At 44.5% G+C, this 15429-nt stretch overlaps 1 protein-coding gene across 6 annotated transcripts in view; it reads left to right on the forward strand.

Annotated features, from left to right (window-relative positions):
* The window catches only part of mib2 (MIB E3 ubiquitin protein ligase 2), a 68883-nt gene extending 55300 nt beyond the window's left edge, over positions 1-13583 (forward strand). For all 6 annotated transcript variants that reach the window (XM_069183958.1, XM_006641981.3, XM_069183956.1 and 3 more), the window contains 6 exons: positions 3741-3867; positions 5404-5628; positions 7340-7518; positions 8682-8875; positions 9456-9521; positions 9957-13583. In XM_069183958.1, the coding sequence (XP_069040059.1) occupies positions 3741-3867; positions 5404-5628; positions 7340-7518; positions 8682-8875; positions 9456-9521; positions 9957-10198 (1033 nt within the window). In that variant the 3' untranslated portion in view covers positions 10199-13583. The remainder of the gene's footprint in view (positions 1-3740; positions 3868-5403; positions 5629-7339; positions 7519-8681; positions 8876-9455; positions 9522-9956) is intronic.
* Positions 13584-15429: the final 1846 nt, after the last annotated feature.

Genomic DNA, 15429 nt, shown 5'->3' on the forward strand with positions numbered 1-15429 from the left:
TATTTTTTAATATTTACTTGTTCCACACTTTCAACTTTTTGGTTTCTAACATTTTTGTTCCATTCTGAAATTTTTCTCTTCGCAAATAATCCTCTTTTATTTCTGATTCCTTTGGCATGCTTCTCTTAACCTATCAGTCATGGGCCTTTCTGTTTCCCGTGTTTCCCGTCTAGGAAGTGCGAAAGACCCAAGTACTCTGAATTGCCAGTACTGGTCAGTAGAATCCAAAAAAATAGTAGTAAAAGTTATAGGATTAGGATGGGAGATAGGATTAGGGGTAGCTTTGAAGCAAGATTTAGAACTCAGGTTAGAATTAAGAATAGGGTGAGACAGATAAATAAATCACTGTTCTGATACATCCAATTAAACTGTCAGTGCACTGTTACTGGCCAGGCTTGATCAAATCCATTCAGGTTTTTCAAAGTCAATGCTGAGCTGAACAAGCGTGCTTCCTTTCTGAACTGGAAGGATCTCACAGTGCAGTCTGGCTTTCCTGCGAGCCGCACTGCTGGATTTATAACCGGGATTTCCCGCAATGTGAAATGGAAGTGAGAAGGCGAGTTATTTCCCAGGTGACCGGGAGAGAGACCTGAATCCGTGTCGGTTTGTCACGGATCATGTCCAACAGAGCTCATGCGGGTTAGAGGCGTTCAGCTGGCAAGGTGAATGTGAAAGGCTTCATCACCCCCTGCCTTTATGCCGTTAACCCTTTAAATTGTCACAACGTAGTGCACTGCAAGTTGAACAGTATGGGATCCCCAGTAGGTTAAATGTTGAGTAGAGTTGAATTTGCACATTCATTCAGTGCTGCTTACAGCTTGTGCAAAACCTCCCTATTTAAAAACAAGAAACAGTGCTTTACCAGGTCCTGCAGTTTTATGGCAGTGTTGCAAACACAACAGGTCTTTATACAGCTGAAACAAACACCTGTATCGCTATTGGTACTTGCTGTTGCCGTCAGGCTGGAGTGATGTGAAGCCATGTATTGTGAAGGTGAGATTGTTGCTTTTTTTTAAATATCAGTGTTAAATAGATGCAAATCATTTACCTGCAGTGATCCATTTTTAAACGTATAAAATGCACAGAGGGGAGTGTCTCATTACTGTTAATTTATTTGCCATATTTGAACAAAGCACATTACATTTACATTTGTACCCATTTATACATCTGGGTGTTTTCCTGGAGCAATTCAGGTGAAGTACCGTGCTCAGGGGAACGACAGCAGTGGGATCTGACCTCACAGCCTTCTACTTTCAAATCCAGAGCCCTAACCACTGCTGCAGTGTTTTGATTCAATGGGTCACTTGATTTTAGTAATTATGAATATAATAGTCTATATCACCCCCTCTCCACGCATCTTTACTTATTGAATACTGGACTCGAGGCTCTAAAGTTGTCAACACCTGGTGGGGTTTGGAATAGGAACCTTTTAGATTTATTCAACTGCCCCTTAAATGCATAAGTACATTTGTCTTCGTTTTTGTTTCTTCGTTTGCTCAAGATAGACGATCTTATATGATGAAACAGGCTTTGAAACTCTGAGCTGGCCAAAGGTTGTTTTTTGTCGAGATAAAAACAGTGCAAAGGACCTGCCCCCAAGGACGCAATGTGTTTTTTAAAAAGCATAGCACAGTGTGTGCTATGGGTCTGCTTGTTGACAAGCTCAGGGAGTTACATAGTGGTGGGCAACAAAAAATAGGAAAAGGTGAGATATTGAATTCTTCCCCGCATTTCAAAACAGAGAGGAGAAAACATAGGAGTATCTGGATTGGCCTGCTTGAGCTGTTTGTTATTTGTCTCTTTCCTGTTAGCTACAGTATACAATCCTTGACCCCAAGAGCTGCATGCTAAGACTGTCGTGAATCCATTTTCTCAGAGAAACCTACTGGATGTGCTGCAGAAGTATCCCTTGAGCCCGGCGCAGGGCTGGTGTCTCACTCAAAGCCGAAACCCAGTAAACAACCCTGCTACAAAAGAGACCTTTTCCCACTTCTCGTCGGCTGGCTAAATTTAATTTCACAGCACATTAAGCTCACAGTGTGCAAGTCGGCCTTGTTTTATGGTCATCTTGGTTAAAATATTAATGAGGGAATGCTGCGAACAGAAAATGAATTAGGCTAGATTATTATAAAAGCCTCTTGTAATTGTTCACACCTGTTGCAGAGTTCACTTTCTCCAGCTTCTTAACCCAGCTAATCTCCGTAAAAGGACATTGAGTGCTGCAGCAGGTCAAGAGGAAAGAGACCACAAAGGTGGTGCAGATTGATGTGGATTATAACCAGTGGAGAATGGTAAAGCTTTTTCTTTCATGATCCTGGGAGGTTCTGTCTTTTATATTTAGGCAGATTGACGTGTGTAAGATCCTTTAATACCATTTCAACACTGTGTCTAGGTCAACTCATGATTCAGCTGTTTGGCAGTGAACAGTCTTTAATCACACTGAGCCCGCCTAATAAAATTTGTTCCCATACGATGTGTGTGTTGCTTTTTTTAGTTTTATTTAATTTCCTCCACCGGACGTCATTTTTAATTCTGCTGATGGCTGTATGCTGGAAGAGGCCTAGTGAAAATTAAAAGGAAAGCCTAAATTAAATTAAACCTTTGCCCCCACTTCACAGTCAAAAATAACAAGCCCAGCACTTCAGAGAGACCAGGGGGTCCTTGTTTCTGCCTGTACAAGCCTGCCGTGATGTACAGTACTGGATTTAAATTGTGATTGGGTCCAAGGACATTCTAATGTTATGGTGCTCAGCCCTTCTGTCTCACCATCCCAGGTTTCTGGGGTCAGGTTAAGCCTTGATCTTTAGTGTGTAGATCTTTTTTGTGTAGGTTTTTCCCCATTACATCCCACCTCTCTGAAACAAGGTTGCAATGGCTAGTCTGAACTTGCTGCTTTTTTCTCCTGTCTGCAGTAAACCAGTGCCCTGTCCTGATGTCAGTCCTGTAATGCTTGTAGTCTACCCTTCTAGGATAGACTCCCACTTTTCTCAGGTCCTCACTAAGACCAGCAATCTGTGATAAAACCCGAACTGGAATTTAAACTGCCTTCCACTGGCCAGCTGTCTCACGTTCTTCCCAGTGCTGGATTTCTAAATTTCTAAATTTTTTGGGCCTACAATGGAGGGAAACCCTAGTGACTAGGGAAAAACGAACTGAAACCAACGTGCTTGCGATCAAATGCAAATAGGTGCTCCAAAACAATAATCCTACACTCTCTAGCAGCTGTTTAAGAAACTCGAGCGCTCGACTCCCTCCATCAATCATGTGGGTCAGCATTAGAATAGTGCGATACCTGCGCCTCCCCTGAGCTATGCTGAGGTGGCACCGTGGCTAAGGATCTGCGCCTGTGGCTGGAAGGTTGCCGGTTCAAATCCCGCGGCCGGCAAATCCTACTCCGTTGGGCCCTTAACCCCAACTGCTCCAGGGGCGCTGTACAATGGCTGACCCTGCACTCTGACCCCCAGCTTCTCTCCCTGTCTGTGTGTCTCATGGAGAGCAAGCCGGAGTCTGCGAAAAGACAAATTCCTAATGCGGGGAATTGTACAGGGCTGATAAAGTGATCTTATCTTATTTTAATAGTTTAAAGTGCATCATATCAATCGACGTAATTCAGTTGGCGTTTAACCCCTCTTTTTGCACATTTCGGAGTGAAAGGGCCAGGCCCAAGGACACCGAGGTCCGGCCCTGGTTCTTCCCCGCTCTGTCTGACTGTGCCGTGTCTGTGCCCGTGTCCTGCGCAGGGCGACGGAGAAGATCCTGGCCCGCGCCCGACAGTTAGTGGACGTGAAGAAGGACGATGGCTTCTCTGCGCTCCACCTCGCTGCCCTCAACAACCACAGGGACGTGGCGGAGATCCTGCTCAAGGAGGTGAGTGCAGAAATGTCGCCCTCTCGCCATCGGCACAGCAGCAGCGCGCAATTCAGACGAAGCCGTTTGAAATTTCGATAGAGGGATGAGGAAAACACACCGACGTGTTCGAAACTGCTCAAATCCCACAAACCTAAAATACAGCACACTAACAATATGGATTCCTGCTGTCTTCACTTTCCCTACTAGGGTTCAATGGGTTGCCGTGGAAACAAAAAGGAATACATGATGTAACCTCATTTCAAGTTATGATGATCAGTGAAATCTTAAAACATCTGTCCTGAGATTGTGTTTTACTCAAGAGACGCAAAACAGGACCCAATAACTCTTATAAAACTCTTACTGCTTCTCAGAAGCCAGCAGGAACCAAACACAGAGGGAGGATTTTGGAAAGGAGCTTTGTGTAGGTGGGAGCACAGCCACAGAGGGCTTGAGGCTGAGCTAAGGGCCCGTGCAGCTCCTTGTACTCTTGTGTTTTTTTCTATCCTGTGAGAAAATCGTCAGCAAAACAGGGCTCCTGTCTGCGAAATAGCTAAACCAGCATTATCAATAACAGCACAGTTAAAGGCCAGAAAGTTTGCACCTGTTTGGAATTAACAGATTTGCTTTTTTCAGTTTTGGAAGAGTCCCCCCTCCTTCTTGTGACATAACAGTTTCCACTGTGCTGCCTCTGATCTCTGAGCCCCGGATTGCGCAACAGTGGAAACTCCAGCTTGAGAGAGAGCATGTGACTGTGCCATCAGATAGGCTGGGACCTTACAAAGGCAGAATTGTTCCAATACCCGTCTGTTGGACATTTTGCGATCTCTAAAACCCTAGATACGTTCATCATCGTTATTTTTAAAGATTGTACGTCAGTGCTGTGTGATACAGTACTAACATATTGCCTAGTGAACTTGAGGTCCGTTTGTTTGAAACTCTTAGGATCAGCAGGCGGAGTTTGTTTCCTGGGCTCTGTCCTTCTTGATTATCTTTATTCAGTGATCTTTTATTACTTCACTGGAGTCGCATAACGTCAAAACTTCTGAACATCCAGAACAAAAAGTGAACTCATTGTTACCTCAGAAAACATTCTGTCATGTCAGGGGGTGCCACTTGAATCATTCTGTCCCTGAGCAAGTTTAAAATGACCTTTTTGTCTGGCACCTACCTTTCTGAAGCAGTAAATCACTAGATGGCAGAATGAAGAATAAAACTTAAATAATTAGCATTATGACATCATCAGGCAAATGGCTTCCACTGACCTGGGATCCCCAGAGCTTTATTTTCCCCACTGGGAGGTTTTTTTCCCTCTGTTACTGTACAGAGCACATGGTCTACACTGTATTGCTAACGGATACATAATTCTGTAAAGCTCTCTGTGGCAAAGCAAAAAAAACGGGCTGATTTGATTGACTGAAATGACTTCACAAGCCTAGAAACTGGCACGTTTGCCTTGAGAGTTTGTAGCCGGGGGGCTGCGCCGTGTGCACCTCTGCGGCGGGGGTGCCCGTTCTGCGGGAGGCGGGGTGATTCCTCTCCCGCCGCCCCCTGCAGGGCCGCTGCGACGTCAATATCCGGAACAACAGGAACCAGACGCCGCTGCAGCTGGCGGTGACGCAGGGCCACGCCGAGATGGTGCAGCTGCTGGTGACGGAGGGGGCGGACGTCAACGCGGAGGACGAGGACGGGGACACGGCCATGCACATCGCCCTCAGCCGGCAGCAGCTCGCCGCCACCGTGGCCGCCTCTGAGGGCGAGGGCTCCTCTCTCTACGCCAGGGTAGGTACCTGGGCACCGGCCCCCGCGGCTCTCTGCAGCCGCCCTCGAGATGCCAGTCGGAGACACTTAAGTGACTGTCTTTCAAGATCACTGCAGCCATGAGCTTCCAGGGCCCTGATGTAAGGGCCAGCAGTCTTGCCAGGACGCACTTGCCTGGCTTGAAAATGACCCTGTAGCATTGAAATAAGATCAGCCCAACGCAGAGGATCACAGATTAGCTGCACGGGGATGGAAATTGCATTCTTTTATCGCCAGCATCTGTGAGCTGGAGGAGATGCATGTTTGCACGGTGACCTCTAGAAGTGCTTGTTGTTGAAATAAGTCAGCGTCTGCACCCCTCACTATAGAGCGGATTTCATTCTGAACGATACCGTTCCACTGTATCGATTCCAGACGTACAGAGAGCAGACTGGAGGTACAAAATAAACAGGAGAATTGAGGAAGCCATTTCAGAAAAGGTCTCAAGAGTTTATGCTGATGCGTTCTTTTCATGTGGGAAAGCAATAAAACCGTTAACAAAATGTTAAGATATATAGCTAAGGAATAACATTTAATTTAAAAATGTCATGTTAAAAGGTTTCTGGTTTTTGGATGAGGTCCTCGTATCAGTTTATTAGTAGTACTTAAACAAGACAGACAGGTTAAGTAGCCTCCTCTCATTTGTACGATTTAGGTATGTTTTATGTTCTTATCCCAAATCACACACCATTTTGCACCAGAAGGAAGGGTTGTGCACTATTAAGGGTGTGAGATGCAACCGTTGAGCTGTTGGGCTCATGTGCCCAGGACAGATCTGTGAGTCATCCATCGCCTTTTTGATTAGAGGCACACAGGTACTGTACTTGTGCTAAGCTGTGTGAAATCCCATTAAAGTAAAGTACCTCTTTTTGACAGGAACTTTAAGAAATTGGATTGCGCTATGGTTGCCAGAGCTTACTGAGCACACACTGCTGTTGGCGTGATTAATGTATATTTGGCTGAATCGCTTGTTCTCCGATTCCCTTACTCATGGTACTGTGTATTCCTGCAAGAATGCCATGATGTAAGGTTATTATAGATTACTGGCATGGCAGTGTTGAATCCTATTCCAGTATCTTATTATAGCTCATGAAGTTCTTCCTCTGCCGGTCATTAAAATAGATGAAATGTAGATCTCATCTGAGATAATATAAACTTAGAGTGTTTTTGTCGTTCAGTATATTTTTTGTCTCCTTGTTTTGGTTATAGTATGTGTGTAATGATACAGTGTATACAAACAGAAATCCTGAGTACCTCCAGTCTCTAAACAATATTTTCTCCTGCATCAGAGGTACCTGATTGTACCAGCGCAACAGAGATAGCTAGACTATCTTGCGGTCTGACTTGAGCTACTGTGGATAGTAAAGACTGCCGTGAGAGTATTTAACTCTGGGAGCATCTTAGCGTAGTGGGTGATCCTTGGGACTCGAGACTGACTCATGGTTGTGGGTTGGATTCCCAGCTAGAGGCACTGCTGCTGCTCCTTCAGCAAGGTTCTTATTCCAGTGAAGTCAGCCCCCCCAGCTGTTGAGGTGGGGAGTAGCATTGCTGGGGGGGGGGGGGGTAGTCCCATGCTCCCTAGTCTGAGCTCTACAGAAAGCAGGATGAGCTCTGGTCCAGTGAGCCCCCGCCCTGTCTCCAGAAGGCTTCGTTGTTTTGCCTACTCGAATCCTGCATGTGTTTCGGTCTTCAGCTGCACGGCTCCGGTTTACTGGGGAACTTGGAACTGAACGTGGGGGCTGCCATGGCCTGCTTCTTGGCACAGGAGGGCGCGGACATCAACTACGCCAACCACAAGGGCAAGCACCCCCTGGACCTGGTGACCGACGGCATGGTCGTCCAGCTCATTAAGAACTTCTCCGAGAAACACAGGTACCCACTCCGCCCCCCCTCCCCCCTTCCACACTGAGGAATGGGAGCTCGTTCCCGCTGCTCCAGCAGCTCAAGGCGTGTCTTTGAGCCTGCTGCCCGCTGCCAGCGCAGTCCCAGCAGTCCCACCAGGAAGAAGCGGGATGACTCTGGCCAACAGAGACCTGTCTTTAGCCACTGCACTTGAAACTTGCAGCTGGCTGGGGGTTCCAAGGTTTTGGGACTTCGATCAGATTAAAACAGATTTGATTTAATCTGATCCCTAATCTGGGAGCAGTTGTGCACATTATGGATTTTGTCTCTGCGAATCTCTGCTGGGAACTGTATGAACATTAATGTCTTACGTGATGCTCCAAAAGGACTCTTACAATTGTTCATTTTGAGTATTAAACCATTAATGTTTTGTGTCTCAGTTTTTGCCGTTCCCTCTACTGTGGTGCCATTTAGAGCGTTCTGCATTATTGGGGACTTAATTTTGCATAACATAACATCACTTGACTTTGGCGGGTTCCGTTTCCCAGATGAAAACGCTAAAACCCTGCTAATTACGAAACGGGGCAGGAGGTGCTTTTCACTCACTGCTGCTGACGGTTGTTTCTCAAGCACAGTTAACAGGTCACAGTGCTTGTCTGATGAGGTGCCCAATTGGTATTCCTTTCAACTGAGAAATGGTGTTCAGTTTTCACAACCATTGTATTTTAAATAATTCGGTAAAAACTGATAAATCCTGTTTTCTGATGGCATTGAATACATTTTGCTTTAATGGGATCTACTGAAGGTGGCATGCGGGAGGTATGTCATTGTAAAATAACCAAAAACATAGAACAACAGCTGTTTTTTTAATAGAGTCTGTTGAAAATGTTTAATTTCCTGTTTGACATTTACTTTTAGATCTTAGATAAAATTTTAACGTTTATTTTTCCCTGATTATTTGAATTCTCTTGATGTAGTGTTAAAATTCAGGGTGTTCTTACATGTTTTTTTATAATGGAGGCAGTTGTGGCCATCGTTAGTCCTTCCTTAAGTGTGTGAAAAGGGATCATCAGTGCTCCCATGTGGCCAATCTCCCCGAGAGAAAGAGGGTGACAGGCAGGGCAGTGATCATGATCAGAGGAGCTGGGTGCCTCAGTGATGTGCCTCTCTCTTTGGCACAACGCCCCCCGCAGGGATCAGCAGCTCCAGAGCCACAGCTGTGGGACTGGCGTGGGCAGCAGCAGCCTGCGGCGCGTCCACACCACGCCCAACACCATGACCAACCTGGCCATGCCCAGCGCCGCTGGGCCCAGCGAGTGCCTCATCTGCTCCGAGCTGGCTCTGCTCGTCCTCTTCTGCCCCTGCCAGCACAGCGTCGCCTGCGAAGGTGAGGCTGCCCCCCGTTCTCGTTCATTTCACCTTTCTCCTTCATTTGCATTCCTTTTTGCAGACCTCTCTCCCATCCTGATGCAATTCTGGCGAGTCCTGCTTTTTTTTTCCTGCAGACTTTCTCACGAGAGCATTGAAACCAACTAGCCTCCCTTTTGCCTTTAACTCCTTGAACAGGAGTCTTTGGCCTAAATCTAGTCTGTGAGAGTGGACTTTACCTACTTTAAGCTTAGTCCTGAATGCACTGCTGCCTCCCAAAGAATTGTGGGACCTTGATCTCATGGAATGAGCATGCAGGGCCAGGTGCAGATGATCACTCTGAAGGCTGATGATTGCAAGCTCTGAAGAGAAACTGGGCCCGTTCTGGGGAGAGAACAGGAGCAATCATACCTGACAGGGCTCCGGGGGTTTAAATATTTATCCTGGAGTTTTATCATTGAAACAAAATCAAAGACAATCGTTGTTTTGCTCTCGCTTTTTGTCTGCTGAGGTGCCATGTGACCCACATGCTTCAGCGTCAGGTGGGTCCGAAGAGCTGTAGTTAACTCTTCTGTTTTTGATTCTTCTCCCCAATGCAGAATGTGCTCATCGGATGAAAAAATGCATCAAATGCCAGGTTACAATCACAAAGAAAATCCGGCAAGGTAAAATCTGTATTTTTTACCTGTATGACCAGCCCAATCCTTCCCAGAAATAGCTTTCCTTTTCCACCAGCCAGTAAAATTACAAGAACGGACAGGACAGGCCCTGCCCTTTCCTTAACAATTACTAGACAAGCATCCAAAACGCAGTCGCTCAAAAAATACTTTAATTCATTCTAAGTTTGTATATGTGCACAGAGTTGCAAAACTGTACTTAATTGCAAATGATCAAAACTGATTGGCATTCCTAAATACGTGTCACACATCCTTCTAAGTGCATTTTATATATGCATTTATATAAATGATAAGTATATGTTCTCTGAGTTTAGTCTGCTGTTATCAGACAGGACAGTTCATTTAAAGATGTTTACATATGCATGTGGAATCGGGCATCTGCACGTCTCTGATCTGCCGTTCACATGCCTGTGTCCCGTCCAGACAACACAGAGGTGGAGTGCAGCCCCAGCTCGGAGAACTCGGATCAGCACAACCTGCTGGAGCAGCTGCAGTTCCGCTTCCGGCAGATGGAGGAGCGGATCACCTGCCCCATCTGCATCGACAACCAGATCAAGCTGGTGTTCCAGTGCGGCCACGCCTCGTGCGTCGAGTGCAGCGCCGCGCTCAAGACCTGCCCCATCTGCCGGCAGGCCATCCGCGAGAGGATCCAGCTGTTCGTGTGACCCCCCTGGTGCCGACCCGTCTGAACGGAAGCCCGTGGCTCCGGGGGCGCTGGCGCACCCCTGCTCCTCTGGAGGCGAACCCCGAGGCCGGACACGCCGCGGCGGATGCGAGGAGACCGCCAGGGGCTGGCCATGACTTTTTTCCACGGCTGCCAGACAGGTGGATTATTATTTTTCCATCTGGGCCTTTTCCATGTGCGCTTTTTCCGACGTGCAGCGAACCCTCCCAGCTCCCAGCCCGGTTCTGAAAACGGAGGGTGAAGGGGTGATTATGATTCAGTCCTCTTGCCCGTCTCCTGCCCCCCCCCTCCCCGAGCTGCCTCTCCCCTGACCTTTTTTTATCAGTGTCAGGATGACATGACATTTTGTGTTGTTTTTTTTTCTTCAAGTTTTCAGATGAATCAAACATATGCTTTGCTGCTTCAATAGTGTAGCCTTTTGCACTGGGCTGTAGCAGCACTTGCAAAGCAGTAGATGAATGTTAACAGAGTATAGGAATTATTTACCTTTTCCCATTGGTATGTAAAAGAGCTATATATAAATATATATATGTATATTGTAAGATACTGAGTATGTATTATTTGTGATTAGCCTAGCTGTAACAAGTGCTGTTTATTTATCTACTGAAATCCTCTGCCCCTTATTTATCTACAAGAAATTATTTTTGCCATCACTCAGTGAAAACTCTTGAACACCCAAAAAACATCTGATTCCAAACCAACTTACTCAGGGTCCTAACTCAAACCTACATCTTGTAAGTTGTCACGCATCTCAAAAAGGCCTTGCAGTAGCGATAAAACGCGGATCGTTTTCAACTTGGATTTCCAGATTGGTGAAAAACAAAAGATTTTTTTTGTGTAAAGGATCATGCTTCCAGAGCTGACAGATGTCCTCTGTTTTTCTTGTGTTCGGGAAAACAGGCATTGCGGACAGTGTTTGGACTGAACATCAGGAGGTGTATTGGATTCTGTGTGCTTGCTTGTAATCAGAGGTGATCAGTTTAGAAGAAAATGTTAAAGCCACAGGAAGATAAGAGGCTTCTGTGTAATGTAGACTTTATTCCCTTTTAAAACGTAAAGATATCTCTCACTTGAATGAGACCAAGGGTCTTTCATGTAACCTGTAAAATCACCTGACCAAACCTCGAGATATCCCACCTAATCTCATGAACAGAAAGACATACTGATCTTTTTTTTTACCACAGCAGCTCATTGGCAGCGCGGTATACTGTTTAGGTACTAAATAGCCCACAGCAGTGATTTAACAGTTGCTTGCAAAGGGAAACAGGAATGATACCTGTGTGCTGACAAAAAAAAAGAGGTTCTGAGCATGCAGGTGTTGCCAGGCAGTGCGAGCCAAAGGGCTTGTTGTCCTAAGTAAGGCCAGAGATGGTTGGGATACTGTGTGACAGATGAGCACTGATCAGTTGTCTGTTCTGGGAAGTCAGTACCGGTTTTGCAAGCAAGCAGTTTTCTCATCCATATTTCTCCTCAACGCTGTTCTGGATAAAACTTGTCCATGGACGTTCGCAAGATCCTCCACTTTGATGGGATGGGAAAATAAATCCTGCACAAGCATCTAAAATTTGAAAAATAAAATTTAGAAATGCACCAAAATACATTAACTTGTTACAGTAAATCCTAGTTTTTTAAGGATATCTACACAGACAGAAAAAGTCATGTTTGGACACATTTCTAACTGTTTTTGTAAATATAAAATTTCAAGGGTGAAAGGTGAATCCATAAGTAAGAGTTGAGGCCCAGCTTAAAAAAAGACACACTAGTGTAGGCCTTTATCTTGACCAGCTTAGTTCAATATCAGGTTTGCGTAATATTACATTAACAAATAGGACCCCTAAATATGCTCTCTCTTGTTATGTTCTAAAGGGCTTCTGCATTTAACAAAAACAGAAGGAAAAAGGTGGCTCGCTTTTGATTTTCACCCATGGCTTAATGTGGCTAGAGCTCTGGAAGTCCTTTCTTTCAGAACTCGGCCATGGTTGGGTGAAACTCTGAATGTGAGAAAGTAAAAACGTTTTACACTGCCTTGCAATGAAGTTTCAAAGACGCAAATAAATGAAGGTTTACTCGGAGAAATCATACTACACCTGTGCCAAATGAGCAGGGAGCAGATTGGCGCCCCCTGCTGACAGAAACAGGAATGTACACGAAGCAACAGTCGAGTTTGTTTTAGGGCTCAGGTCCTTAAAGCACTGCAGCCTCCAACTCTTGGCTTGTATTGGAATTTCTTTTTTAAAACAATCTTGTAATCCTGACTGATACTGTAGGTTGAGCACTGCGAGTTTCCATTTGCTCAGTGTGGAAGATGAGAAATGGTATCCCAGACAAAGCATCAGTATTTGGTTTTGACGAGATGCGATTATTGCATTTCATGCAGGCATCGAGTATACTACAGTAGGAAGGAGAAGGGGCCCTTGTCTCGAAGGTGTTGTACTGAACCTAAATTCCTCAAGAAACCTGCTTAATAAAGCAATTCAGAGCTCAGGGATTAAAAGGAACATAAAGTAGAAAATGCAACCCTGACATCATAAATGTTTTACACTTAAACGTAAAAGTTACATTTATTTGCAAATGCACTTTGTGAAGTTGCAGTTGGAGTTGCATTTCGGATAAGATACAGCTCATTGTATCTTTAGTATTTATGCAGTGTCTTTGCTTGCTTTTATTTGCTTTTTAACCCAAATCTAGGCCCAAGAAATGGGGAGAGGAGCCCTGAGGTTCTGAAAACCGCCTGCAAGGATAAACCATTAAGGTGAACAGTTTACAGTTGAGCTCATTTCTGGGTTCTCTGTCTGAGGAACATGTGAATTGCTGTGCCACAGCTAAGTTTGAACAACACTGGGTCTGTAAACTTACGAAGTCAGGAATCACAGTATTGCAGATATTGTTTCTTAAAAAAGGCTTAAAAATAACTGATTGTATCGTAGCGATTTTATTTTAGAGTTTTTGAATTAGCATCTTACTGTTTTTTGTTTCCTCTGGAGCCAAACATTTTTGAAATAGCACTAACTGACAAAAAAAAATAGGTTTTAATTTTGAAAAAAAAAGTTTTGAAGGTTTTGGTTTCTCTTTTCTGTGTTTGAAACCCATAGAGTTTCAAACTATCTGATGTTCCTAGTTTGAAATGCAGTGGTTATCTTGTTACGCGTATAGCATACAAATCCATAGGTTTGTGTGCTAGATGAAGAAAGGAAAGTTTGATCCGAATATGAGAATTGTCTTGAGAAAAATGTGTAAAATAAAGGTAATGTTACTGTCTATACAGCACTTCATGTTATGCTGTTGGCCTTACTGTTCATTCCTGTTTTTTTTCTGTTGTATTCTGTAAAAAACTATTTTGCAATAAATATTGAAATGTTTTGTAAGTATTGTCTATTTCTTGTGACTCTTCAGTGCTGGAGATATTGTGTAGTGGAGCCAGAATCACAGTGTTATTGTCTGCAGGTACAGTATGTGAAGGTAGATTTCATTAAATGCTAAGAAAAAGATCAGGAAGATTCAGTCGAGTCTTGCTTGGCTGCTTGTAGATTTTGTAACCTAGTGTACCTCATTAAGCCTTTCTTGAAGGACTACAAAGCATCAACTTCAACCAAAAAGTTGGGCATCTTTTTCCCCAAATACACAGAAACCCACAGACCACTCTTTGTTTAAAGCAGTGCTTCTTAGTTGTAATAATTTATTGGCTGTTCAAATCAATTGGTTTTTTTTGGGTGCAAGTTGCTGAGCCACTGCTAATTCTGAACTATGAACTACTACGGATGTTGAGACTTGGTGGATGGTTATTGGGTGCTCACATCATTGTTTGTGAGGGTCTTGCAAAAATGAATAGTGTCACAGTAGCTTAGAAATCTTCCTTTTCCACCTTTGATTGGGTTGTTATACCTTTTTAAAGTTCACCTGTACACTTTCCCCTTTACAACACCAAACATCAGGGTGGGCCGATAGTAAGTGGGGTTGTTAGGGCAATCACCGTACAGTGACGCACAACTTCACCAGACGGAAAAACTGGTACGGTCCCAGTTAAGTTTCCTCTCAGTGTGTCCTCACTTTCTGTTTCTCTTCGAGACGTGCAGTTGTAGCTGTCAGGGGTGCAGAGTCCTCTGGTGTTGTCAAAATGCCTCCACCACACTCAAACATGACAGAAACATCATCACAATAATGTGCAGTAAGCAACAGTACTCCATTCAGTATGTTTTATTGCTTAATTACCTCAAGTGTCATGTTATTGACTTAATTACTGGAAAGAACTCCAATTTATGAAGACGACATACCAGGGCATGCTATTGTTAGAAGAAAACAACATCCATGAAGCAGGGAGACGATGACATTATTCCCATTGTGCCTGCGTACACTGCAAGCGTAAATTGACTTACAGAGGGTTTTGCATATTACTCAGAGCTGTTGCAGACTGACGTTGTGGAGAGCTATAATAAATCCAGAGTGTTTTCTTCCTCCGCTGGAGGCGGTGATAGACATTTGGCTTCGCAGGGTACAGCACAGCCTTTGCAAATTCATGTTTTATCAAAACTATAACAAGAATCTGAAAAAAGAGGCTGATGTTCGCGTCAGAATTTTCTGAACAGTGATATGTCATTCATTTCTGTCGGAAGTGAGGTAAATAACTTAACTATTGAGCTACCGATAGATTGCCTCTCCTTTCAAAAGGAAATAAAAAATAAGACTCTTACCACAAAATGAGGATTATGAGCTGGGATCATGACATTGTTTTGACAACGCCCTTAACCTGACAATTTTCAGAACAGATGCTTTTTTTAGGCGATGGCCATGCCAATCAAGGAGGAGTTGGCATTTCATTCCACAGTTTAGTTGACGAGAAACAAGACGAGCATGTTACGAAGTGGAAACTCTTTGACGTTTCACACGATCTTAGCTGCCTGTTGTGAAGGCAGGAGTGATTTCACACCCTGCTGTGTGAGGCTGTGAGGCCCAGTGGAGCTGGAAGATCCAGCTTAATGAAGAAAAATTCAGAAATTCAGACACAGCCTTCTGTCCTTGCTTTTCCTTTTTTTAATGGGTCAATTATTTCGCCTGGGCGAAGAGGCAACAGGAGCTGCCCGCAGGCTCCTGCACAGGACGTGCAAATGCAATAACACACTGATGAGGACATCATGACATGGCGATGATGGGAGTGTGAAGGGGGATTGTTGCTCTGCTTTTTCTGAACAAGGATTGAACAGTGTAGCTGTTTGG

This window comes from Lepisosteus oculatus, chromosome 25 (genome assembly GCF_040954835.1).
Source record: "Lepisosteus oculatus isolate fLepOcu1 chromosome 25, fLepOcu1.hap2, whole genome shotgun sequence".
NCBI lineage: Eukaryota > Metazoa > Chordata > Actinopteri > Semionotiformes > Lepisosteidae > Lepisosteus > Lepisosteus oculatus.